Source organism: Actinia tenebrosa, unplaced genomic scaffold, assembly GCF_029948245.1.
Source record: "Actinia tenebrosa isolate PJP-AT-01 unplaced genomic scaffold, QUT_ActTen_1.0 PGA_scaffold5__44_contigs__length_20552954, whole genome shotgun sequence".
NCBI lineage: Eukaryota > Metazoa > Cnidaria > Anthozoa > Actiniaria > Actiniidae > Actinia > Actinia tenebrosa.
The window spans coordinates 15507661-15535561 of record NW_028292582.1 but is presented as its reverse complement, the minus strand read 5'-3'; the positions used below and the strand labels follow the sequence as shown (position 1 = coordinate 15535561).

At 37.1% G+C, this 27901-nt stretch overlaps 2 protein-coding genes across 2 annotated transcripts; one reads left to right on the top strand and one right to left on the bottom strand.

The window, feature by feature from the left end:
• Window positions 1–8528: 8528 nt before the first annotated feature.
• On the bottom strand, window positions 8529–27006 carry LOC116300563 (NADH dehydrogenase [ubiquinone] 1 alpha subcomplex subunit 13). The gene is made up of 3 exons (XM_089038323.1): window positions 26833–27006; window positions 21496–21567; window positions 8529–10405 (listed from the first exon to the last, which is right to left on the bottom strand). Exons 1-3 carry the CDS (start codon window positions 26997–26999, stop codon window positions 10144–10146), a joined length of 501 nt encoding a protein of 166 aa, XP_088894449.1. The 5' UTR covers window positions 27000–27006; the 3' UTR covers window positions 8529–10143.
• LOC116286721 (uncharacterized) lies at window positions 14318–19159 on the top strand. Its single transcript, XM_089038383.1, has 5 exons — window positions 14318–14628; window positions 15300–15478; window positions 15565–16566; window positions 16784–17786; window positions 18021–19159. The coding sequence occupies exons 1-5, from the start codon at window positions 14439–14441 to the stop codon at window positions 18965–18967; spliced, it is 3321 nt and encodes a 1106-aa protein (XP_088894509.1). The 5' UTR covers window positions 14318–14438; the 3' UTR covers window positions 18968–19159.
• Window positions 27007–27901: the final 895 nt, after the last annotated feature.

Sequence of the window (27901 nt, the reverse complement as noted above, 5' to 3'; positions counted from 1 at the left end):
TTCCTACAAAAGTCGGCTCTTCGATCATTGGCTAAGCAGAATTCGCCAGTAATGGAGTGTTCACCACTAACTAGAACGTAGCTGGGTTTAGGCTCGTGAGGCAGTTATTTTACGCCTTACTGATGTAAGTTTTGTTGCAATAGTAATCTGCTCAGTAAACGCGGAACCGCAGATTCAGACCATTGGCGACGTTGCATTGGCTTAACAAACTACCATCTTGATTATAACTGAACGCCTCTAAGTAAAAACCTTGCTAGAACGCAACGATACTGTAGCCCACTGGATGTTATGCGAACAGCAACGTGACGCCCAGCGGACAATACCCATGAAAGGTACTCAAATATCAAAATTTCAAATTTCTGAGTCGCTTTTTGTTACGATTCTGAGGTTGCTTTTTTTTTCACTAACATAACACATTCCTCCGTTGAAACACTTGGCATTTCTTTCATCCCCCTGGCCTACCTGCGTCCTCTCGGGCGTCCGTGAACAGGCCCTCCGGATGTCTTGTGCTCTTGGACGATAACGTCCTTCACCTTTTTATCACACGTCAACGTCAATTCCCAACAATGCCGCATTTCATTCATGGTTAGGTTAAAAGCCCTAGTTAACTAAATCCCAATTCCAAACTAATGTTTTTCACTCATGCCATCTCATTTTTTGATATTTTTTTTTCTTTTGTTGCTGTTATTTCTTTTATATTGTGAATCCATTCCCAGCGATTAATATCAGTCCCGGCGCAAAAAAAGGCGAATCCCCAGCTCCTATTTTACTACCCCCTTCAGAGCCAGGACCATCTCCAATACTTGGCTCATTGGCCTCCACCAAATTCAAAGTCGTCCTTCGAACACTTTAAGTTCAGACAATAAATTATTACAGATTCGCTTGGCAAAACTTAAGAAAATAACAAAGACCTAAACAAAGTAATTTGAAAGAATTTAACGTCTATATCTATTTTACCATTGATTGAACATTTAAGCGATCGAACTACGTCTCTTTGAAGGTACATATACTCTTCATCACTTACAAGGATGGCACCAGATGCCACACAGTGCAAGTAATTGGACGCAAAATCTTACTATCACGATTCTTCACAGGGGATATGATCGTAGTCTCTTTAACACTAGCTTTATTTTTTCTAAACCACTTATTATCAAATAGAACTGCAGGCGATGATGAATTACCATTAGGTCGACTTTTTCAATCGAAACGTGAAACAAGAAACTAAGCATTTTTCAAAGCATACTTCGCGTTGAGTTTTTCCACGGGTAGTCTATCTTCGTAGGTAGTGGAAATTTTCGCAACAACATTATTTCTGTCTCATTTAGAAGAGATTCATCGGCAGATTATGAAAATATAAATAAAACCGGAAAAAAGCGATTGTCAACATATTGTTATTCCTTTGATATCGTTTATAAGGCAAGCAAATGTACCCCCGTCTGCGCCGTAAGTTTTGTGGGCGATCCTCCTTCGGTAAAAAAAATGTTTATTCATATTGCAAAATTAAGCACAAACTTTTCGTTCATAATTTTTGTGGTAAATCTTTCAACCATTAAATTCTTCCTCATTTGTTACGAGCTTAGTTTACATAAGTTTGCTATTTTCTAACGTAAATGCCAGAAAAACGGAGCACGTTTATATTCCTTTTACGTTTGAAAAAGGAAATGTCAAGCAGTTCACATGATGTTAATTGACTGATGGACCCATTCATCTTCTGCCAGGTACATTTGATGCTCTTTTCCCCATTTTGAAATCGTTTTAAATATTTCAGTTGTCTTAACATGTACAATTTCAAAGCAATAAATAGTCAGCAAAGATTTTTTTAAAACTGATACCTGAATAAATACTATAACTGAGTTCTTACTTCACACGGACAAAACGATCAAATAATAGAATAATATCCGTTTGTTAAAAGTTAATGAAAACTAAAGAAACGAAAGATATCTAATCAAACGGAGACAAAGAGAAGTACGAAGCAGTAAAGACAAATTAATGATTTTTTCATTATTATTGAAGAGAATGCATTTTTTTAACCTTCTTTTCGGTCGATCAGGTTGCCCTGCAACGATAGGTCTCGTTTAAAACACGCAACAGGCAAATCAAAATCAATTCCTAGCTCGTGGAAACCAACAACTGTTCATAAATAACAAAGTTGAACGACGCCACTCCTCGAACAGCTATGTAAATTCAAGGCAAATTTAAGACCCCCGGCGTCTTCTTTGAAATCCGGTAATACATTAATTTCACGCGCGCTGAGCTGAACTCTCCTACGTTAGGTAAGTAACTAGGTCTTTTACGACTCAATAAATATCATGAGTCACTGAAAGAAGGGTGTTTAGAGACTTGAGTTAAATGCCTGTTAGGTGTATTCTGCATTGTTAAGATATACTATCTAATTAGTGGTCTGGCACTTCCAACCACAAGGGTTGTGTTAATCGTTTACTACTGGACAACTAGAGTGTCTATTTTTTCAGTCTCATAAATATGATAATAGAGATATGTATATTCTGGAAGTTTAGCGTTGTCTACTGTTTTTGCTAATGAATATCAAATAAAGCTAAGGTGGTGCTTTAAATGTACCAAGAAATGGTGATCTATTCCAAAACTTCTTGAAAGCAATCGGATAATTTTAAAAGTTGTTTTATCTCATTTCTTGTGATAGGTGTAAGTTCCATACGTGTTTGGTTCTCTTCGAACCCGTTCAAAGTACTAAACGAGTAGAGTGCTTTAATCGGTTTAAGAGCGTAAGTTTGGACCGGATCATGCGGAACGAACGGGGAAGGATGGAGGGGGGGCGGAAGGGGGGGGGGGGAGCGGGGTGCGATTTTTTTGACAGCCCATAATATTTTATGATCTTTTAGATTTCTACTTCTTCAAAAACTCTGATAAATTGATAACTCTTGATCTCGTGGAACGACCATCGCGTCGTCACGTGCATGAAACCTTTATTCATTGCATATTTTTCGATATTTATTCTAGTATATTATATAGATAATTTTATTGATTCATTTTTATGTCCTTTCATTATCGTTATATATAAATATATATATATATATCTATTTCTATAATGTATTTATGTTAGGCTTCCTTTTGATATCAGATTGCATTTTGCATATCTGACTGGATAACCCTGTTGAAATAAAGGTTTTCTATCTATCTATAAAGAATGCTTAATAATCGTTTATTCCTAGATAAAGATTACTACATATACCACAAGATAAAAGTACATTCAAGTTTAAGTCTCATGAACTCAGTCTCATTACGATCACCATCAACTGTCACCAAAGAACTTAGTCGACGGCACCATGTCTTGAATTTGCGCATACTGTCTTTAGTGGAGCCTTTTTTTTTTTTTTTGATCAACTGCTAGCTGGGTGTCACTGACGTACGAACCTCACTGCACATGGCATAAAGTACAACGTCATCAGGATAAAATTCCATTTCGGCAAAGTGTATAAATGCACGTATTTTTCGACAAAAAGGTTTGTGATCACCTGATTTTGACAGTTCAATAAACTCACAGATTCGTTTTTTTATCAGATCTAAAAAACCATTTTTTTTTGGGCTATATCTCGTGCTTTAACCTGCCAGTTCATTAAACACCACATAGAAGCTTGTACATCATGCTCGCAACAGGAGGTTTGTAGGCCTAGGACATGCGCATATTCTAATGCTAGAATATATTCTGTACTATCGACTTTCAGGTAAAAAATTATGCTTTTTAATTTAAAACACAAGAATAAAAGCTATATATAATATAAATATAGATATGAGCAGTATGATATAACATTTTCTTTTCTCAAAGACAATCAAGAACTAAACGAAGCAATATTTGACTTGAACTGTAAGCTTTCTCATACTAATCGCCTTCAATATGGCTTTGGAAACGCAACAGTAAGTGCTGGAAAGAATAAGAACACCTGCGAAAGACGTAAGTAATAAAGTCGGTACTAGTACTGCTGAGCAAAGCATCCAAAAATTGCCATGCACGGCGAAATTTTGATTTCACATGGATCCAATTCGATTTAAAACAATCATTAAAGTGTCTATACTAATTTATCATTAACTGCGGCGAAGTAGTATTTCAAACACATTTTATTATCTTATCATTTCCATCATGAATGCTCGCTAGTTTGGTCAAAGACTGATTTATCCTAACAGTATTTGTTATCATATAGGATATCCCAAAGTCGTTTCTCCGCTATCATCCGTTCCAACATACAACAACTGCGAAAGAAGCACGTACATATCAATTTCAGCAACATGATTTGCAACGCGTACGTTTTTTAACGAACATCACTATTTGATTAGATTTGATGAACTGCTTTGTAAGTTACTGTTTAGGATCAAACCTAGGACCTAGTTTTTCCATCTGAATTTTATACTTCGTTTCGATGGAAAATGGTTTAATCTGATCTTGTTTGAACAACACTCGTCACCTTCATCATCTTCTTCTTCACTTAAACTTAATTTCTTTATTATCGAATGATTTCTTCGCTGTCTTCACTGTACTCTTTGCTTTTTTATCGCTTCATCGCAATCGGTTTCCGCTCGCTGTTTTCATTCGTCCCTGTCTTCTTTGCTGCTTTTAGGCAGCAAACAGGTACAAACGCAGACCAGAAAATGACCAAAGTGAAGGAAGTGTCAGATATTCCGTGTCAGATATGATCTAGCCGCCACGTCTTTCAGTCCGTGTCAGACATAAGTTGGGGGAGGAAAGAGGTCGCAAGAGAAGTTAGCATTTCTCATGCCCTAATAGTTCACTTGGAATTTCGTTATAGCACTTTTTCTTATAGACGAGTATAAGGTAGTTCACGTACGGGTCAGTCACACGACAATCCATTATTGATCAACAACTGTTTCTTCTATACTGATTTTTATTACCTGATCGACGTCTCTATTGTGTAAGCGTACGGATAGACAAAGCTGATGTCAACGAGCGCGCGCTCTTTCCGTTGGTTGTTTTGATCGCTAAAAATGAGAAGTTTTTAAATCGCTTTTGTTTTTGTAAAATACTACTACAACCTCGTCTACGCCTCGTGGATCCACACTACTTTGACAACGTGATGACGCAATTTATCGTCAAAAAGAGGACAGACACATAAAAAACTGATGTAAGTCAACCATCTCGTGCCGGATACCGAGACTAAATTTCAGAAATGCGATGAAATGGTTCGCCAGAATGACAAAAATATAAGCGAGTGAAGAATGAGCTTCATAAGCTTCTGTCGAAACACAGCCTCCTCATTTTACCAAGCAGAACACGAGATAAGCCGGTTTTATTAAGGGACTGGTCACAAAGTAAAGGGGAGGCTGGCTATGAAAAGCAGGAGGTGGGTTACTTTTCTTCCAGTCTGTATTTCCAAGTCCGCAGTTTGTAGAGTGCGTTTTAGTGTCCCTGACATCCCGCCAGTCACCCCGACTTCCGCTTACCTTAATCCTTTACTATCTTTATATATATCCATTATAGTAATTTTCAGTTTTAAAAATTATATTTTTCTTATATATCGGTTGAAACCGGACCAACCGTACCGGTGGCTACGGCCCTGAAGAGAGAATGAATTAGTTCATTTCATCTTGGCTAATAGCCATAGTCTGATACACTTTTATCACTTATTTCAATGAAGTTAGTCCACCTGAAAAAGATATAAAGCTGAGGCCGACCAGGATTATAGATAAAACCGTTCAACCGCTTCATAACTGTTCATGGACTTGCGAATACTTTACCGGTTAGTCTCACCTCTTCTGAGCATCATCGAGCTTCAGTTTGTATTTAAAAAGCTTTGTGTGTATAAGCTTTTTTTGATATGAAACATTTCCCATGATGCTCAGCGATCCCAGCTTTCTAGGTTTATGGTGACTAACTTTATTGAAAATAAGTGTATGTCATTAATTGTGCATCTTAATACTCGAAGCATTCCCCCTATCATAAACCAACTACATAATGCTCTAAGTTCTTCAAGCATCTCTGCAGGAATTTAAAAACGAAGTCTTCCAGGAGTTTCGGACCGCTGTGGGGGTTTACAGCCTTGTGATTAGCTATTTAGAAATGAACTCATTTTCGCATGTGATTGGTCAGAACACGACTTAGCATTCCAGTAATGTCAGAATCCCCCGTAACCAGGCATACATCATTCTTTAGTTAGTACTATCGTATGCTTGCCGTCGCCGTCAATCATCGTTACCTTTCTGGTCCCTATCAATACCCTCCCCGGCTTTAACATACCCGGTTGACGTAGTTAATGTGAATTAGTTCTCGTGGCAAATAAAAGAAAAGCGACTTGAGTACATACTAATAGGATATATCCCCCAGGGGGGGGGGGGGGGATTACTCACCTATATTTGCTATACGGGTATGTGCCGCCCTATAGGGTATGGTTTTTCGGCTTTTGGGTCTGGGGTAGGGTATCATTTTTTGACGTTTTTTCTGGGATAGCGTGTCATTTTTGTCCGGGATAGGGTTAACAATTTGGTCATTGTTGTCTGGGATAGGGTTAACAATTTGGTCGTTGTTGTCTGGCGAATAGACTTCGCTTTCTGACAGCACAAAAACAATAAAAACGTTAGTAAATATTGATTGCAATCTATTGAGTAACCGGGTTTAGTCTGGATAGGATGTTCAATTCTTAGTTTTAGTTTGGGGTAGGGTATGTAAAATCAAAATTTTAGATCTGGGATAGGGTCAGGGTTTCGAGGTCCTGGCGGCACACCCCTACCCAAGCTGGGGATATATCGGCTTCATGGGCAAAATTTATTGAGATAAGAAATCAGACCTCTTTCAAATACCCTAAAAAAGCAGTTTTACTAAAATTGATATTTCTACTTTCTAGTGTGGATACTGCAATAGCCTAACCTGTGCAGTGAGGTATTCAAAACCAACTCCTCGATGGCTGATTTTTCGTGACTGCAGTACCTGCGGCTATGGTTGCCAGTGTTATTATTCTCACCGTGCTTCTAGAAATGGTCCTTTCGTATATCAATGTAAAACCTAAATTTCTTCCGTAACTTTCAAAACTTATGGGATTCTGATGTCAAGAACGAATTCAAGACCCTTAAGGAAGTAAATGGTAAACAGAAAATAAAAAAGGGATTACTTGCTTAACTGTCGAAAATTTAAATTAGTGCTTTTTGCACATTCACAAATGTCAATTTTTATTTCTCGAAATGTTATTGATACCCCAAGACAAGCCACTGAGCTAATCTAATTCACAGAACGAATTGGAATTTAGCTGGTTAGGTTTATAAGAAAGTAGGAAAAACAAAGTAACCAGAGAAAACCCATTGAAACAAAGGAGACCTGTGAATCTAACACGAGACTCTAGAGGTAACAAGTGTACTACTGCTACGCCACCCTTGATTTACAAAATGTGTCTGTGATGTCAGCTAGCACTACCCTCCTGGGGGATTTTACCAAACAGGACTGGGCTATAATGTCTGTCACAGGGGTCTCCTATACAGGACTGGGCTATACTGTCTATCACAGGGTCTTCTAAACAGGACTGGGCTATAATGTCTGTCACAGGGGTCATCTATACAGGACTGGGCTATACTGTCTGTCACAGGGGTCATCTATACAGGACTGGGCTATACTGTCTATCACAGGGGTCTCCTACACAAGACTGAGCTATACTGTCTATAACAGGGATCTCCTACACAAGACTGAGCTATACTGTCTATAACAGGGATCTCCTACACAAGACTGAGCTATACTGTCTATAACAGGGATCTCCTACACAAGACTGAGCTATACTGTCTATCACAGGGGTCTCCTACACAAGACTGGGCTATACTGTCTATCATAGGGGTCTGCTACACAAGGCTTAGCTATACTGTCTATAACAGGGATCTCCTACACAAGACTGGGCTATACTGTCTATCACAGGGGTCTCCTACACAAGACTGAGCTATACTGTCTATCACAGGGGGTCTCCTACACAAGGCTTAGCTATACTGTCTATCACAGGAATCTCCTACACAGTAATGGGCTATACTCAGGGGCGGAACCAAGGGTGGTAAAAGGGGTAACTAGTCACCCGGCTAAAGCTCAAGTTTCTCATTATATGGTTAGTAACAGTTACCCCCTTTTTCTCGAATTCCTGGTAAAACCTTTGTAATAGTCACCCCCTCCTAAAATTCCTGGATCCGACCCTGTGTTTATCACAGGGGGTTCTCCTACACAGGACTGGGCTATACTTCCTATCACTGTGGGTCTTCTACACAGGACTAAGATATACGGCCTATCTCAGGTGGGAGTAGACCTTTTAAATATGAACAGGTCTGATCTATACACTATCACTGGAGGTTTAAACTGTCTACATCAAAGGAGTCCACTCTCAGGGGCATACTACAAATACAGAAAAATAGAAAATGCAGCATTTCTTTTGCAGTGCAAATATAATCTGGAATTGTTTTATATACATCTAGTTGCAATAATGTTATCATATATAAATAAACTAGGCTACTCTATTGGTAAGAGTTGCCGACTTTTTAGATTTGGTCTGTAAAGAGAATGAGTGTAAACACTAAAAGCATGAAACATAAATAGCAAGTTTATTAACATTTTTGAAATATAACACTATAAAACTATACCAAATGGTAAAAGTTACAGGTTTAGATATAATATAAAGAATGAATTACATAGAATATAGCAAGAATCTATCAATGGCATTTCAATAGGGTTTAACATGAAATTGGCTTGGAATACTACGAGCACAGTCAACACCTGTGAGAATTTAGAAATGGCAAGATTTCAGGTTTAAGTGCAAAAAAACGTGATTCCTCCGTAGTTTCAATACAAAACTATATTGAGAAAGAAAAATCTAAACACAAATAAAAAAAGGATTATAGTTTGAAATTCAAAGGGGACAACTCCGCAGGATTAAGCCAATGATTAAAGATGAGAATTCTGTAGTGAACCAAGCCAAGGATACAATTGTAGAAATTACAACAGAAAGATAAATGAATCAGCCGATTAAAAACCAAGCATTGTTTGAATCTTTGGGAAAAGTGATCAGTTGGAATAAAAACGAAGCTTACCTACAAGTATTGTTTTGATATTGCATTCCTGTGTATCTGCTATTTAAGGTCAAGGTCAAGTGCATGATGCAATATGGTTGATATTGAATGCATTGTGGTTAATATCAAAGACAAAGTTAATAAGCCTCCTAGATGCAAATTAGGATTGCTTTCTTGCTCGCTCACTTCAGGCTCGACTGCTGTGCCGGCAAAAATAACAAAAGAGAGGAATTAATTTATTTTTATTTTGATTCTGAAGCCTCCTAGATCAATGAAATTAAATATTTTAGTACATAACAACACGGTGATATCAAAAATGTCAGTATATACTTTCAAAACAGTAAAATGATTACTCCTGTTTTGCTTTAAAAATAATTAATTCCTATTTTGTTATTTAATTTTTTTTATGACAACCTTCTTGCAATTATGTGGAGAAGACAAAATTGTTGCTAAACAAGTGTTGAACAAGAACATGCATAATAAGTAACCTATTTCACATGTTCTTATTGTATATGATCTGCGAGCCAATCCAACGTCACAGCTTACTGCCTCATCTCTCAAAGTTTGAACAACAAGTTTTAGAACAACCTTTACTATGAAATCAAGTTACAAAAGCTTGAACCCACAGCTAAACTAGTTTCCTTCGCATCCAGTTTTTGTTCATGCTGCATGATCCCTCCCTACTAGTGGGGAGGGACTGCGCTGTGCGACAACACTAAAAGGTAAATCTGCTTAATTAATAAGAATTAATATAAAATTCAAAAGTTTACACCTGTAGTAGCAGTGAGTTAATAATGATTATGATGTTATAATATTAATGATAAGAGTAATTTTACTTGGCCTGTGATAAAATATTAAGCATAAGACATACATGTAATAATCATGGTTCTGAAGCTTTGTTTCCGCTGGTTGTTCATGTTTCTTCACAACCAGTGAAAAATGACCTGAAGAAGATGACCAAAGGTTGTCTGAACGTCAAAACTAAATCAAAAATTACTTCCAAGATATCCCCAAGGTAACCATATATGCTATACATACATGTAATAGTAGATACTTATACCAATATTTTACTTTGACAGTTAGTCAAGAGCTAATTTTACACCATCGTTTTATGAACCAAGTAAAATCACTCTAGTCTGAGGACTTAACCAACAACAAAAATTTGATTATCAAAAAATCATCAACAAGAGATCTAAATAAGGCATTAGTTCTTAACAAAATGTATGTTCTTGGAAAGGTAAAACAAGGAATTCCTACATTTTCATAATCTGTTTCTGGCATTGGCGTGACCCACTTATTAGTGTTATATACACTCTCACCAACACTCCAATCTTTGACATCTTTCATTATTTGTGCTTCTTCCTCTTCATTCTCTTTCAGTGCTTGAAGAACTCTGAAAATAATACACAAACAACATTATGATCATGCATAAATACATTAGCCTATTAAAGACCAATAAGTTTATTCTTTTACATAAATAAATTTGTTTGGAAAGCAACAATTATATTTGAGATTATGAGACCCAGATGACTAAAGAAGTCTGGGTTTTTACTATGTAACAGGAATGGCAAATGTGTATGCATGCTCCTTAAACAAAATTAATGTCAGTTGTCATGATTTTTTTTCCAAAAAACTAATCATCTAAAACTTTGGCTCTGATATTTCAAGTAACAATGAGTTTTAGAAGTAATTTATTAAATGAGAGGTGGTGTTGTATTGGGTATACCTAGGTTTTTCTACAAGGCATTAAAACTGTCCTTTGAGCACAAACTCTTTAAAAAATGAAAAGTTGTAACTCCAAAAGTGGAGACTCTTATTAATTTGCTATTTTTTTAAAGATCTTATGATCACCATCATTATGTAAATTCATGAAACCTACAATGTATTTGCCACTTTCCACCTCTGGAAGTCAGACAAACTACCAAGAATGTGTTAGTTTGTTAAATGAATATCTTTTAAAAATCCAGTCACTTCGTTTTCCTGTGAGCTTCATACATGTAATACTATGTTATGCAACAATAATGGAAAGTTAGTTTTAAAATAAAATAAAAAATAATAAAAAAAATGCCTAGTGAGTAGCAAAAAAGCCTTGAATTATAAACTTTTGAATATATCTCTGGCATGCATCCATTATAAGGTCTGTGTTTTAATTGTCTGTGTTTTCAAGGTCTATTGTTTATGGTCCTATGTCCCTATGTTTCAAGGTCTATTGTTTATGGTCCTATGTCCCTATGACTGTTTCAAGGTCTATTGTTTATGGTCCTATGTCTCTATGACTGTTTCGAGGTGTATTGTTTATGGTCCTATGTCCCTATGACTGTTTCAAGGTCTATTGTTTATGGTCCTATGTCCCTATGACTGTTTCGAGGTCTATTGTTTATGGTACTATGTCCCTATGTTTTAAGGTCTATTGTTTATGGTCCTATGTCCCTATGACTGTTTCGAGGTGTATTGTTTATGGTCCTATGTCCCTATGACTGTTTCGAGGTGTATTGTTTATGGTCCTATGTCCCTATGACTGTTTCGAGGTCTATTGTTTATGGTCCTATGTCCCTATGACTGTTTCAAGGTGTATTGTTTATGGTCCTATGTCCCTATGACTGTTTTAAGGTCTATTGTTTATGGTCCTATGTCCCTATGACTGTTTCGAGGTGTATTGTTTATGGTACTATGCCCCTATGTTTTAAGGTCTATTGTTTATGGTCCTATGTCCCTATGACTGTTTCGAGGTCTATTGTTTATGGTACTATGCCCCTATGTTTTAAGGTCTATTGTTTATGGTCCTATGTCCCTATGTTTTCAAGGTCTATTGTTTATGGTCCTATGTCCCTATGACTGTTTCAAGGTGTATTGTTTATGGTCCTATGTCCCTATGACTGTTTCAAGGTCTATTGTTTATGGTCCTATGTCCCTATGTTTCAAGGTCTATTGTTTATGGTCCTATGTCCCTATGACTGTTTCAAGGTCTATTGTTTATGGTCCTATGTCTCTATGACTGTTTCGAGGTGTATTGTTTATGGTCCTATGTCCCTATGTTTCAAGGTCTATTGTTTATGGTCCTATGTCCCTATGACTGTTTCAAGGTCTATTGTTTATGGTCCTATGTCTCTATGACTGTTTCGAGGTGTATTGTTTATGGTCCTATGTCCCTATGTTTCAAGGTCTATTGTTTATGGTCCTATGTCCCTATGACTGTTTCAAGGTCTATTGTTTATGGTCCTATGTCTCTATGACTGTTTCGAGGTGTATTGTTTATGGTCCTATGTCCCTATGACTGTTTCAAGGTCTATTGTTTATGGTCCTATGTCCCTATGACTGTTTCGAGGTCTATTGTTTATGGTACTATGTCCCTATGTTTTAAGGTCTATTGTTTATGGTCCTATGTCCCTATGACTGTTTCGAGGTGTATTGTTTATGGTCCTATGTCCCTATGACTGTTTCGAGGTGTATTGTTTATGGTCCTATGTCCCTATGACTGTTTCGAGGTCTATTGTTTATGGTCCTATGTCCCTATGACTGTTTCAAGGTCTATTGTTTATGGTCCTATGTCCCTATGACTGTTTTAAGGTCTATTGTTTATGGTCCTATGTCCCTATGACTGTTTCGAGGTGTATTGTTTATGGTACTATGCCCCTATGTTTTAAGGTCTATTGTTTATGGTCCTATGTCCCTATGACTGTTTCGAGGTCTATTGTTTATGGTACTATGCCCCTATGTTTTAAGAGGGCTAGTCCCTAAAAACCAAACAACGTGAGCAGACCTTGAAAAATCAAAATTCTTCAAACTTTGCCAGATCATAGCATTTGGGCTACTATTAAACACAAAATAACTCAAAGGCTTATTGGGACGTTATTTTTTATGAACGGAGGCAATTTTGATTTTCGCCGTTTTAGGGCGACTTTTGGGGTTGGAATACTACCTCTCAACCCAAGCTCATTTCTATATCAATCTCAAACGCTATGCACTTTTAAAGTTGATACATAGAAAGTATAGGCATTTTTCTACATTTTATTAGTTTTCTTGATAAATATGTAATACGTGGAATATTTTACAGATTTTTGAGTTTTTTCGATTTTGAAGCAAATTCAAGAAGAGCAAAAATAAGCCAACTTCACACTAAAATATCTCCACTGGTATGTCGATCCAGGACAAAAAAATACTTCTGGAACAACGAAGGGCATGTCTTCTTTCGAAATGTAAAATAAAATTTTGGGGCCAGTTGAAAACAGGATTCAGAGAGTCGAAAATTGAAAGGCTCATAATCTCAAACATCCACGCGTTACGGTATTGTTATGTCACGCAAACTCGCGTCTTCAGCGTAGTGAACAAATCCCTTTGCCCGTAGAATGACTTAGATTATCAAAACTGACTAGCAAAATCATTTCTTATAACCTTTAACACATTCGAGTTGCATTTTGTGAGAAATTAAAAATTATATTTTAAACTGGAGCAACTAATTTCACACTGGAAATAGTAAAATTTTCTAACAAAGTTAAACGAACGAAACTCATTTGATTTTCCATCTCGCTACACGCAATTCTTAGGAATTTAAACATTAATTTTATAATTATTTAGCAGTTAATTAGAACTTACCAAAAATACAAGATAGATTCCATTCATTTGGCGCGCGATTTTCGATAGCGAGAGTTTATATATTTGCCGCGATCGGAACTACAAACAAATAACAAGATATTGCGTTACACACAGGAAACCCAAGCGCATCGGGGTTTATCAATCTTTCCTACCGATTTTCCTTCTTTGTTTTTTAAGGAAACTCCTATTATTTTGAAATTTGCAATTATATTAGTTTGGGTTTAATTTTTTGGGGGATTTACTTTTTGTGTCCAATTTTTTTTTTCACGTCCTTGGTCCTTGATTGTCAAGGGGGACTGGACTGGGGACACCTGTTTTCAATTTACTTCCAAAACAAACAATCCTGGTCTCGTTTCACAATACCAGGCATTTACTTCAAAGTAAACAATCGTGTTCTTCGTTATTTGAATAAGTATTTCATATTATTGAGTCCTCTCAACAGCGAATGGCTGTATGTAGCTATTCAGCTTATGTTAAAGGCCCTTGTGGCTCTAGTCAGGACAGAAAAGAAGATGTGCTATGCGTAACTCTCGAAAATTGTGAAAGACCCATCAAAGGACATTTGAAGTTTCTCAATGTTAGAGATTCAGCTTTGGCAACTGAATCACAGTTACTTCTGGCAAGGGCAGGTAGGACGACTGGATGTTTGTGAATATTAGCCTCATGAATTTCTATAGATGGTTATGTACTCGCATCAATCGAGGGGAAACGGTCAAAGCTGGATCCATTAGACATAAGAATTATGTGGTTTGTCGTTACCCTGAAACAAATCATACTTAGTTCAAACGTTATTTAAATTGGCAGGCATATTTGAAAATCCATCCGATAAGCTGATGCTAACAGTGTGTCCGCGTCACCGAGCCCAGCATGGAATAAGGTGGCGCTGCTTTAAAAAAACTTGCTCAATGCCAGTGAGTTGGGCCCAACACAAACTAAACCAGTACAGAGGCGATCGTGGTCTTACGAGCCAACAGTCAAAGGGGCTTTATCAATTAACAAATAACTTGACTCCAGTTGGGACACGTGAGTATTTTTTTATAATTTTGTATCTGCCAATAAAGGTAGTTTTGATAATAATGTTATGACATATCTTGCCATCACAGATCAAAATGAACAAAGACAAATAGAGAATCTACTACTCAATGGATACATTTTTTATTACCTTGGTTCTGCATTCATCGCCCACTTCCACTCCCAGCTACCCCTTTTACACAACACACAAACCCCGGGTTGGGTACTCCGCCAGAATTTTGGTAGGGGTGTTCCACTGGGATTCTGAAAGGGGTACCCTGTTTATGACATAAAAACTCAAAATTGTAGACCCTGTTTATGAAAAAATATATAATTTATTGCACTGAGTTCCTGTTTCAATTGTCATGTCATCTCGCGTATCGTTTTTTTTTTTTTTTTTTTTTTTTTTTTTTTGTTTACGACCATAATAACCAGTTTCGGTCAATACGAAAGTAGAAACCCTGAATATGACAGGAAACTCAAGAAGAACTTGGAACTTGAGTGAAATTGCATACCCTGTTTACGACAAGCAGCTCGACAAACCCTACCCTGTTCAGCGGATCATCCCCGTATAGTCCATATATGGAAGTAACACTCTTACGCTGCGGAACCATATGTCCCTACTGTTGGTAATTACGTATGTAAGCCTACTACAACTGAGTCAGAAATGTTTTGTTTTCTAGCAATCTGCAAACAATGTCGAATGCAATTAAAGTCTGAAGTTGATTTACTGCAATATCGATCCCTACCCGAGAATGAAGAAGTTCCGGTCATTCAAACGTCAGATGATGAACAAAACGTTGAAGAGCCTGACATTGCTTCAAGTGAGTGTGCAACAAAAAACAGTGACGCGGGGAGTGAAGTAAGTAAATAATTTGAGAATCATCGTTCAAGATGATATCGAGTAAATAATGCTAGTGGGGGAACATGATTCAAATTCTTTTGCAGCTATTAGATGATTTGCAATATGCATTAGAGAAGCTGAACTTAGAGGAGGACCCAGCAGTGATCTTTTCAGACTCAACAGAGGGTAGTAATGGCTCCATAGACCTTTCAAAACAGAAACTCCAGAAGTTAAACGAATTTCTACGAGTGTGCAAAGGTAACGCAGAGTTTGGTTCGATTGGACAGCCCAATAAACCATGGGAAAATATGAGCCAGCGTAGCAAGAACGTCTACATCAATAGAGCCACCGAAGCCATTGTTTCTGTATTGGATGTCTTAACTCCGGGTGATGCGAATAATCTTTGGGAAGCTGTGCAGTCCTCTCACTCTGTCGATAAAGTTCTTGGCGTTTTACAATCAACCGAGAGACAGTATCTTGAAGCTTTGGCTGAAGCGTACCAAAATGCAGGAAGCTGGGATACCAAACGCAACATTCTTGCAATCATGAGTGACCTGGTGACATTTTGTCAGATTCAAAAGTTTATTCCCGGCCTGACTAAGTATCGTTTTCAGGCAGCAAGAATGCACATTCTGAAGCATGGTCGGGGTAACCCTGTTCTTAAAGAGAAAAGTCCTCGAATTAGAATCGATCCAAACCAGCTTGATCATTTCCTGTCCTTTATAACAAGCAGCCATGTCGTACAGGATCTTCCCTTCGGTCAACGTTACTTGCACTTATCGAATGGTCAGGTTTTAGAGACTCCCAATGTCATACGACTTATGATTCCTCAGAGGATCATAAATCAGTATACCCAGTTCTGTAATGAAAGTAATGTGAAAGTTCTAAGTCCATCTACCATGTACCGAATACTCTCGGTTTGCACTGCCACAGTGCGAAAATCCCTCCAAGGTCTAGATTACCTTTCAGCAGATGGAGCAAAAGGCTTTGATGACTTGACTATCCTTATCAATCAACTTGCTGATTATGGCCAAGACAAAGCCTGGATCAAAAACTGCGAAGGAATGCTAAAAATAGGAAAGCAGTATATAAAAAACGACTACAAGGTTCGTAATCATAACAAAACAAAACCGTATTCAGTACCACAGCGCATTGAAAAAATTAAGATCTTTTTTATCTCTTTATTCAAGCTCATTTTTAGATTTTAAAAAAAAAAACGTTTTCTTGCAAAAGGAGAAAGGGCAAGAACCCAAAACCACACAAAACGACCAAAAGAACGGGAAATGTGTGATTTTATTATTAAACGATATGAATTTATTATAGGTTCACATATCAGAGAAATCTCAAGTGAAAGATCACTGTACTGTTTACGCACTCAACGACCCAAATGAAAAGAAGTTGTGTTCATCATGTAGCGATCACCAACATGACCTTAGTTGCTCTTCTTGTGAGGAACTAAAAACTGTCCTTTCTTCAATCAAGAACGCAGTGGCAAACGTTTCGAAGCGTCTAGGAAACGAAAAGGGCGATGATATGATGTTTTCTTGTCAACAGGCAATACAGGCTATAGATACTTGGAAATCCCACCAACTTCGATCATTGAGACAAGACAAATCACGAATCGACATGATAAATGAATTAGATGAGAGTACAGTGTTGATCACCCAAGACTGGGCGATGAAATTTCTTCCCCAGAAGTATCGAGAAACTCAGACCGATTGGTTCGGAAAGAGAGGGATTAGTTGGCACATATCTGTAGTGGTCAGAAGAACAGCAGCAGGACAGCTCCAGCACCAAGCATTTGTACACATTGCAAAAAACTGTAGCCAAGACAGCGATGACGTGGTGTCTATCATGGAACACACCCAGAGGCAACTCAAAAGTGAGTATCCTGAAATCACTGGTGCTGTGTACAAGCAAGACAACGCGGGGTGTTATCACAGTGCAGCTATGATAACTGCCTGTCACTTCATGCAGAAAGAGACCGGAATTAGAGTTAAGCGTATTGATTTTAGCGATCCTCAAGGAGGGAAAGGCTCTTGTGATCGTAAGGCCGCAACGATCAAAGCACACTTTCGTCGTTACATTAACGAAGGACACGATGTTTGCAATGCAGAAGCCTTAAAGGAAGCCATTCTCTCCCATGGTGGTGTGCGTGGTGTTAGAGTTGCTGTGATTGACGCTGCTGGCTTACAAACAATCCAGGGAATTAAACTAGTTGGGATTAACTCCTTTAATAATTTCAAGTACAGCAAAGATAAGCTTACGATGTGGAAAGCGTATGACATTGGTAAAGGGAAATCTCTTGACTGGGCTACACAACAAGGTAATTAACGAATTTTTATTTAAGCCCTCCTTATTTATTGTTTTTAATATTACGATCATTATATATGTTATCGTTTTTGTTTTTTCCCACAACGAAAATGATAAACTGGTAGTGAAAAGAGGAGAAAAAAAATTACGAAAAAAAGAATATAAGAAAAAACAAGAACATGAAGAGAGAGAGAGAGAGAGAATTAATAAATAAGAACTAATCAATATATCTTTTTTTTTTTGTTAGATTTTCGAAGCCCTTCCTTTGCAAAGTTTATCGAATCTTTTTCAGAAGGGTATTTTGTTGAAATCATTCAACGACCGGAGAGTGTGGAGGCCCAAGAAAGTAGAGATAACGAAAAAGATAAAGTGGAAGACGACGTAGAAGACAGTGAAGGATCAACCGCAAAATTTTTCGCCTGCCCTAAAGATGGCTGCGTTAAAGAGTACAAGAGATATAGTTCTCTTGAAAACCTTATCCAATATGGTGAATGTAAGCGTGTTCAAGAGAGAGAGAGCTTAATGGATAAGGCCAAGATTATTTACCGAGAAACATTACTTTATGGTGCTGATAGTGTCCCAGATATGTCCAGCTCGATGCTCTACACCTCACCTGCAGATGACTGTCTACCAATGGGCTGGGCTTTGAAAAGATCTAAAAAGACATCGCGATTCAGTGACCGACAGAAACTTTATCTTAACGACAAGTTTTTAATAGGACAGGCAACTGGCCACAAGATTGACGCAGGGACTGTATCGCGCGACATGAGATATGCTAAAGACAGCAATGGCAACAGGCTGTTCACGATTGATGAGTTCTTAACACCACAGCAAATACAATCGTATTTCAGTAGAACAGCTGCAAAGCTGAAGGGCGTACCAGTAGATACCCTAGCTACTGATGCAGCGGGAGAGCAATTCGCTGCAGCTACAGAGGAAGAAAGCTATCAATCGACGCGAGAGGAAGTCATCCAGCAATGTGGGCTTCTACATCCCATTACACACGAGACCTACAATCTTTGTCGGCTTAACAAGTCTAATGGGCTTAAACAATTAAGTATTAACGTGCTTGCTAGCATTTGTGAGTATTTTGATATAGATACGGATAACATCACCAGTCGTCGAAAGGCCCCTTATATCGATCTTTTAAGGACAACTTTACAGTCGTGTTCTTGTGTACTGGGATCCGTTTGATTGATTCATGGTCAGAATCATAAAGAAAATCAGTATACAGCCAAGACCGCTATTATTATTTTATAGATCTTGCGCTTGGGTTTCCTGTGTGTAACGCAATATCGTGTTATTTGTTTGTAGTTCCGATCGCGGCAAATATATAAACTCTCGCTATCGAAAATCGCGCGCCAAATGAATGGAATCTATCTTGTATTTTTGGTAAGTTCTAATTAACTGCTAAATAATTATAAAATTAATGTTTAAATTCCTAAGAATTGCGTGTAGCGAGATGGAAAATCAAATGAGTTTCGTTCATTTAACTTTGTTAGAAAATTTTACTATTTCCAGTGTGAAGTGAGTTGCTCCAGTTTAAAATATAATTTTTAATTTCTCACAAAATGCAACTCGAATGTGTTAAAGGTTATAAGAAATGATTTTGCTAGTCAGTTTTGATGATCTAAGTCATTCTACGGGCAAAGGGATTTGTTCACTACGCTGAAGACGCGAGTTTGCGTGACATAACAATACCGTAACGCGTGGATGTTTGAGATTATGAGCCTTTCAATTTTCGACTCTCTGAATCCTGTTTTCAACTGGCCCCAAAATTTTATTTTACATTTCGAAAGAAGACATGCCCTTCGTTGTTCCAGAAGTATTTTTTTGTCCTGGATCGACATACCAGTGGAGATATTTTAGTGTGAAGTTGGCTTATTTTTGCTCTTCTTGAATTTGCTTCAAAATCGAAAAAACTCAAAAATCTGTAAAATATTCCACGTATTACATATTTATCAAGAAAACTAATAAAATGTAGAAAAATGCCTATACTTTCTATGTATCAACTTTAAAAGTGCATAGCGTTTGAGATTGATATAGAAATGAGCTTGGGTTGAGAGGTAGTATTCCAACCCCAAAAGTCGCCCTAAAACGGCGAAAATCAAAATTGCCTCCGTTCATAAAAAATAACGTCCCAATAAGCCTTTGAGTTATTTTGTGTTTAATAGTAGCCCAAATGCTATGATCTGGCAAAGTTTGAAGAATTTTGATTTTTCAAGGTCTGCTCACGTTGTTTGGTTTTTAGGGACTAGCCCTCTTAAGGTCTATTGTTTATGGTCCTATGTCCCTATGTTTTCAAGGTCTATTGTTTATGGTCCTATGTCCCTATGACTGTTTCAAGGTGTATTGTTTATGGTCCTATGTCCCTATGACTGTTTCAAGGTCTATTGTTTATGGTCCTATGTCCCTATGACTGTTTCAAGGTCTATTGTTTATGGTCCTATGTCCCTATGTTTCAAGGTGTATTGTTTATGGTCCTATGTCCCTATGACTGTTTCAAGGTCTATTGTTTATGGTCCTATGTCCCTATGACTGTTTCAAGGTCTATTGTTTATGGTCCTATGTCCCTATGACTGTTTCAAGGTCTATTGTTTATGGTCCTATGTCCCTATGTTTCAAGGTCTATTGTTTATGGTCCTATGTCCCTATGACTGTTTCAAGGTCTATTGTTTATGGTCCTATGTCCCTATGACTGTTTTGAGGTCTATTGTTTATGGTCCTATGTCCCTATGACTGTTTCAAGGTCTATTGTTTATGGTCCTATGTCCCTATGACTGTTTCAAGGTGTATTGTTTATGGTCCTATGTCCCTATGACTGTTTCAAGGTCTATTGTTTATGGTCCTATGTCCCTATGACTGTTTTGAGGTCTATTGTTTATAATCCTATGTCCCTATGACTGTTTCAAGGTCTATTGTTTATGGTCCTATGTCCCTATGACTGTTTCGAGGTCTATGTTTTCAAGGTCTGTCTGTGTTTTTGAGATCTCAAAAGCTCAGACCCATAATATAATGTAAGCTAAAACGGATGCCAACCACAGCATATTAAAAAGTTTGCCACTCAAGTCTTTTTACAGCTGCTCATTAGGCTTTTAGTTTTTATTTATTTTATTTATTTTAAAACTGTCCCTCAGTTAGCTGCATGAGGAAGGTCATGGCACGACAGAAATTGAAGTCATTTATACTCAGTCAAATAAATGTACAATTTCAAAATTGAAAATTACATCTTTTTGGAAGTAAATTTTCTGAGGGAACTCTCTTTTTTAGCTGATATTCCATTTAACATTTAAAAAGACCATTACATTCATAGCTTCTAAAATTCAAATGAGCACCTTGACTGAGTGAGAGAGCCGAATGAGTGCCAGACGAAATGAAAGCAATCACAGAGAACAACACCTCTAGGGTAGAATTAAGAGTGTGCGATTGAAACAACCATATAATTATCAACCATTATCAATGTCTCTTGAAAAATTTGTTCATTTTGGTCATAGAGAAAACTTGAAAGTTTGGCATCAACTTTGTGACATCATTTTCCCACCAAAAATCTTAAAATAATTGCAAAAGGTAAAACAATGATTGTGAAGATCAATGACCTCTGTTTCATAGTCAAGTTTTAAAAACTTTGGAATTGAAATGGATTTTTTTTTACCAAAGTGATGGTTTCAGTTGCTTTTGTGCCCAGCATGTATATCTTTAAAATGTGAGAAATGGTAACAAACCTTCTATCACTTTCTGCCTGTAGTACAGGTAGTAATGAAATCCTGGCTTGCAGCTGTTCCTTTCTCAGCTCACTAAAAGGACAAAAAACATATTAAACAAGTGACTTGGCCAATTTACAAAATTTCATGGTCATTTTGAAATAACTTTTAAATGCATATTTGTATTGAAAGTTTTCTAGATGATATATTTATGGCATACGAGACATTCAAATAATTTGTCATGACAACAGTCTATGAACAGTGTCACAAGAACTTATGGTACCGTAAATCCTCTATTTAGCCCCCCAGGGGGCTTATTTATTTCAGGCACGTTTGAGGGAGGGCTTATTGGAGAGAAGGGATTTAATTTAGAGGGGGGGCTTATTGATTTAGTCGAAACGCAGTATGTAATATGATGGTAACTCAGGATTAAACGGAAGCATTACTATTGACTGTCTTGCATAATCTGTAGTGATGTACATGGTATTTTTATTATTTGATTCACCTGTGTTAGTCTCTCAAGTATAATTTACGATTATTGTGAATAGCAAAACTAAAACACGGTGACATTAACCAAGCAAGCTAAAAAGAAATGTTCTGAACAACCAAGACTTTAATAAATCACCTTTAATCAGTACACATGATTCTTTAGTTGTGAAAGGCGGAGGGGGAGGGGAGGGGGGGCTAAAAGGGGGGCTAAAAAGAGAGGGGGGGCTTAAGAAGTTTTTTCCTTTTAAAAGGGGGGCTTATTGGAGAGGGGGGCTTATTGGAGAGGGGGGGCTTATTGGAGAGGGGGGGCTTATTTGAGAGGGGGGGGCTAAATAGAGGATTTACGGTAATTCCATAAAAATAAAACCCAACATAGAATTTTTATAAAACTTTGCGAACTATTTAATGTCATGGCTATTTCAGAAATAAAATAATGGCGAAATCATGAATACTAGTTAATACGCCGTTCAGAGATTGGTTTTCTCATCCTTATATTTTCCTTTAAATTTCTACTTTGTTGTAGTTCTTTGTTATTTTGTTGAGTTTTGATGCAATTCCCCGTTATAAAATAATTGATTGTTTGAACAAGAGTCAGTTCAAGGGAGTCAGGCTTTAATTGTGCTCCTGAAGAGTACTTTTTGCAATGAATCTTTCAAACTATGAGTCTTCAAAAGTGAATATCTGGTAAAAAGTATTCAATCGAGTAAACTAATCAGTAAAACTTGGCAGACAAATGATCTAAAATCTTGATTATTTGATACGATTGTATGAACTTGATTTACTTCAAATAAACATCTCACTTATGGAATGTCTAGTTTAGACCTTTCTTTTTTTAAATTTTACTTAAGCCTACATCTAAAATCTGCTAACATGTTAGTGAGTGAGTGAGTGATACATTTGCATATTCAGGCCCATCTCATAATACACTAACTCATTGCTACACTTTGTAAATCCACAAGTTTAGTAGCGGAGAAACATTCATATTACTTTCTTCATAACATAATAAACCAATAGTCTGATGGCATTAAACGCTTATACATAAAATCAAGCCATCGCTTAACAAGCAATCAGACTCTGTCTAAGGTCTTTGTGTAATAATTAATAAACATACCTAACAACATATGTACTATTACACTCTGTACGTGCTAAGGTCTTTGTGTAATAATTAACTACAGACTTAACAACATATGTACTATATTAGACTGTTATTACTATTATTGTACATACTTAACAACATATGTACTATTAGACTGTTATTACTATTATTGTACAGACTTAACAACATATGTACTATTAGACTGTTATTACTATTATTGTACAGACTTAACAACATATGTACTATTAGACTGTTATTACTATTATTGTACAGACTTAACAACATATGTACTATTAGACTGTTATTACTATTATTGTACAGACTTAACAACATATGTACTATTAGACTGTTATTACTATTATTGTACAGACTTAACAACATATGTACTATTAGACTGTTATTACTATTATTGTACAGACTTAACAACATATGTACTATTAGACTGTTATTACTATTATTGTACATACTTAACAACATATGTACTATTAGACTGTTATTACTATTATTGTACGTATTCAAGCATGAATTCCCTAATGGCACTATTTGTACTTAAAATTCAAAACCATCTAATAAATTCATCTTGAAAATGACGTCCAGTGAGACGTCAAAGCGTCAAATCTCTCTCGTCAAATTGCAATAATGTCTTATGAGGGTTTATTATTCAAAATTTACTCAAAGTACTTTGCAAAAGAAGAAAACTGCTGTTTTCTGTTTCCATTTTTGGTTCAAGATATATATTATGCTAATTAGTATAGGAAATCGCACGATCTCGAGTACAATTTGGAAATTAATAGACACGAGTAATGTTTTGAAAGTTCTTGTAATTGCACGAGCCTTTAGGCAAGTACAATTAAAGAACTTTCAAAACATTACGAGTGTCTATTAATTCCAAATTGTACGAGAAGATCGTGTGATTTTTTGTTTATAGTTCACTCAACAAAATTTCAGTAAAAAATGCGAAGCAACGTCATTCATCTTTGTCTATTTGGCGGCCGATTTTCAGTCCATCGCGCAACTGAAATGCATAAAAAAGATTAGTTCTTACGGCTTTAAAATTTTGTTTATATGTTTTTTAAGTACAAAATGATAGAAAATAATTGTTTTGACATTGTTTTGGCCGTGTTGCCATAGCGACTTAATTCGGTACTCCTACAGAGTACAATTAACGCTATAATTGTACTCCTCTCGACCAATCAAAGTTGAGTAATTTTGTTGAGTGTACTATAAGGAGGTTAATGACTTACAGTTTCCTTCTACATAGATTCCAGAATATTTGATGAATGTTATTCAAACTTTACAGCACTTGCATTCCAAACATGTAGCATGACAATATTCAAACTGTGGTTGCTATGGCAACTTATTGGTGTAAAGGCTGCCAATAGTCCCCTTCACAGTTCCCCATGCCATGTTGAAAGGTATCAGTGCCTTTGCATCTAAGTGAGACAAACAGTGAGCTTTCAATGATAGAGACCTTTTTAACACTTTGTCAGTTAATCACATGTAGCTATCATTGCAAGTTAACCGTTCTTCTCACTTCGATTAAAAGGCACGGCTACCTTTCAAGATGGTGCTGGGAACTGTAAAGGGGACTATTGTGATTTTAGTCTTTCAGTGAATCAGATTTGCTATATTTATTTATTTATTTAATTAATTAATTTGAAGATTTGCCAGAGGGAGGTAATTTACAAAAGAACACTAAGTCCTCTATGTGGTAAATCACCCATCCCAGCCCCGTATAACATAAGTAACCCATCCCACAGATACACCCCATGCTAGAAAAAAGGCTCATTACCTATCAAACAGAAATGTAGATTTTTGCCTACAAGAAATTAATGTAAATTAAGTTAAATTGATAAGCTAAGTAGAATTTGAGATATATAGAGAAGCAACTTATATACAGCCTATCTATTATTAAATACTTATATTTACACGGCAAAGTAATTCTGCAAGCTGCGACTGAACAGCTGTTTCAGTGCAGCTGCCAGATTAATCATAATTAGCAGAACCCCTCCACCACACAAATAATATCTTACCCCTCCACCACACAAATAATATCCTACCCCTCCACCACACAAATAATATCTTCCCCCTCCACCACACAAATGATATCTTACCCCTCCACCACACAAATAATATCTTACCCCTCCACCACACAAATAATAATTATCTTATTACAAATCAAAAAGAGTTATATCATAAACTTACAGTACTCATACATACATTCATCACTCGTAGTGATAGAAAAATGAAAAACAAATTAAGTAAGTTATAGTTAACATGAGCAAATTAAATAGGCATTGGGACGGCAGCACTTTGGACAAATTAACTTGAAACAAAGGTCATCTTAGTTGAAAATATCGGATACCTATCGTAGAAAAAAGATTTCAGTTTCTTCTTAAAGGATTCCAGGTTTACTTCAGGTCTTATATTAATAGGTAAAGCGTTCCACAAGTTGGGGATACCTATTAAAAAGGAGTCATGAAAAAGAGAGGTTCTAGCAGACTTAATTATAAGAAACAGGCCAGATGAACCATGTTGGGATCACCCACTAGAAAATTCAACTACGTTATCTAAATTATTAATACTAATTAAACTGAAAATTAATCAGAAAAAAATTAAAATTTATAAGATAACAGTTATTTGCAGACTATATCATTGCACGAATGACGGCTAGTCAATCATTCTATAATAATACATGAATATTTTATGCACCACTATCCCTCCCCCCCCCCCCCCCCAAAAAAAGAAAACTTGTTCTTTGGATTAGATAAGTTTTCTTATGCTTTGAGGGCTTAAAATGTCCATTTTTCTTTCAGTATTTCCTTGCCTGTACAATAGCTATAGGGATGAGTGAAAAAATGCCAATAATGGAGTTGGTCACGCTGTTTTGTATTGCAGCATCATGATTGTCACGCTTTTAACACAAGATTTATTCTAAAAAAATCATTTAAAAAATCATAACTTTTTAAATCACATGGATACCCCCTTGAAATTAAAATTGGTAGTGAATACTTATTCAAGCAAAAATTCAGCATCTCTTCAGGACAAGTTATTACACTTTTGAAGCAAAAATTTAGTAAGAAAGATATTTTTTAATGAGATACATAGAGCACAACAGGCTGATTATTCTAAGAAAGATTCAGGTATTTGTTTGGAATATGATTTTTGCCCCTGGCCTCCCACAGTTGCTTCTGCCTTCAGCTGTTGATTGGCCCCCAATACGAAATATGCTCTGTGGCCACTGACCTAGTGTTGATTTCAAAGATGTCGGACACCATGAAGACCACAAAGTATTGTATTAAAATTTTGCATGGTTTTTGTTATTTTAAATGTGATCATCCTGTCGTTTTCGATTGGATATCTTTTATTTATGCTTTTCACTAAATTATCTAATGACCTTTATAGATTTTGCTCCAGAGTCTTGGGGAATTTCTTTCAAATTACCATGTTTCGTTGGATTTGTGAATTCCCCACCATGTCTCGGAGGGGAGGGGGGGGGGGGGGGGGGGTAAGAATTGACTAGTGCATAGATAAACCATACATAGTAAACCTTGTTTGGGCTGCCTGTGATCACACGAAATTTCAGTCAAAGCTAGCTCAGATCTCTTTCTTTTCTTCTTTATCAGTTATCTTAACACACTTCAGGGAGAAAACAATATAAATTTGTAATGTTTTATATGGGATTCCATTTATTATTCCGTCGATTCCGATGATTTAATGGTTTAGTCAGGCCTGTGAACTGATCAACTCCAGTACTGTACAAATTTACTCACCATCTTCGCCTGTTTCCCCGAACAACCATAGCAAATCCCACTGACATTATGAAACCTCCTCCTAATATCATTAACCATCCTGGGGGGCCCCTTTTCGGTACTCCTCTGGAAAATTCTACCGGAGCATAACCGCCTTTTCGAGGTAACTCCTGTTTCAGCTCCGCCATTTTGAACTACTGTATCATAAGTTGAGCGAAGCCTGGTAATTTAACCACAGGTAACCCGTGCAAGTAGCCCACTTATTCTTGGTTCACTTGGTTCAGATACAAGAGATTGATTATACTCGTTAAAATACACTCGACAAAATAACTGCTTGGACAAGAGGAGTACAATCAAATCCCAAATTGTACTCTGTTATAAATTCCAAATTGTACTCAAGATCGTGGGAGTTCCCTTACTAATTTAGTTGAAATGTATGTAACCGCCAACTTCATACCCCATCTATTGAGGGGCACAAACATGCATGGCGGTTATGAATATAGGTTTCCTATCACTGATCACCTGTCCCTAGTACTGATCAACTGTTTTTCTAATAATGATACAAATTAAGAAGTAAACAAGTGCTAGGGACAATCTAACAGGGCTAGGGTCAGATGATCAGGTCTAGGGACAAGTGAACAGGGCTAGGGTCAGATGATCAGTGCTAGGGACAAGCTAACAGGGATAGGAACAGATGATCAGTATTAGAGACAAGAGAACAGGGCTAGGGTCAGATGATCAGTGCTAGGGACAAGTGAACAGGGCTAGGGTCATGTGATCAGTGCTAGGGTCAGGTGATCAGGGCTAGGAACAAGTGAACAGGGCTAAGGTCAGGTGATCAGTGCTAGGGACAAGTGAACAGGGCTAAGGTCAGGTGATCAGTGCTAGGGACAAGTGAACAGGGCTAGGGTCAGGTGATCAGTGCTAGGAACAAGTGAACAGGGCTAGGGTCAGGTGATCAGTGCTAGGGACAGTTGTTCAGTGCTACTGAGGGACAAGTGAACAGGGCTAGGGTCAGATGGGGACAGACGATCAGTGCTAGGGACAGGGAGTGTTAGGGACAGGTGAACAGGGCTAGGGACAGTTGAGC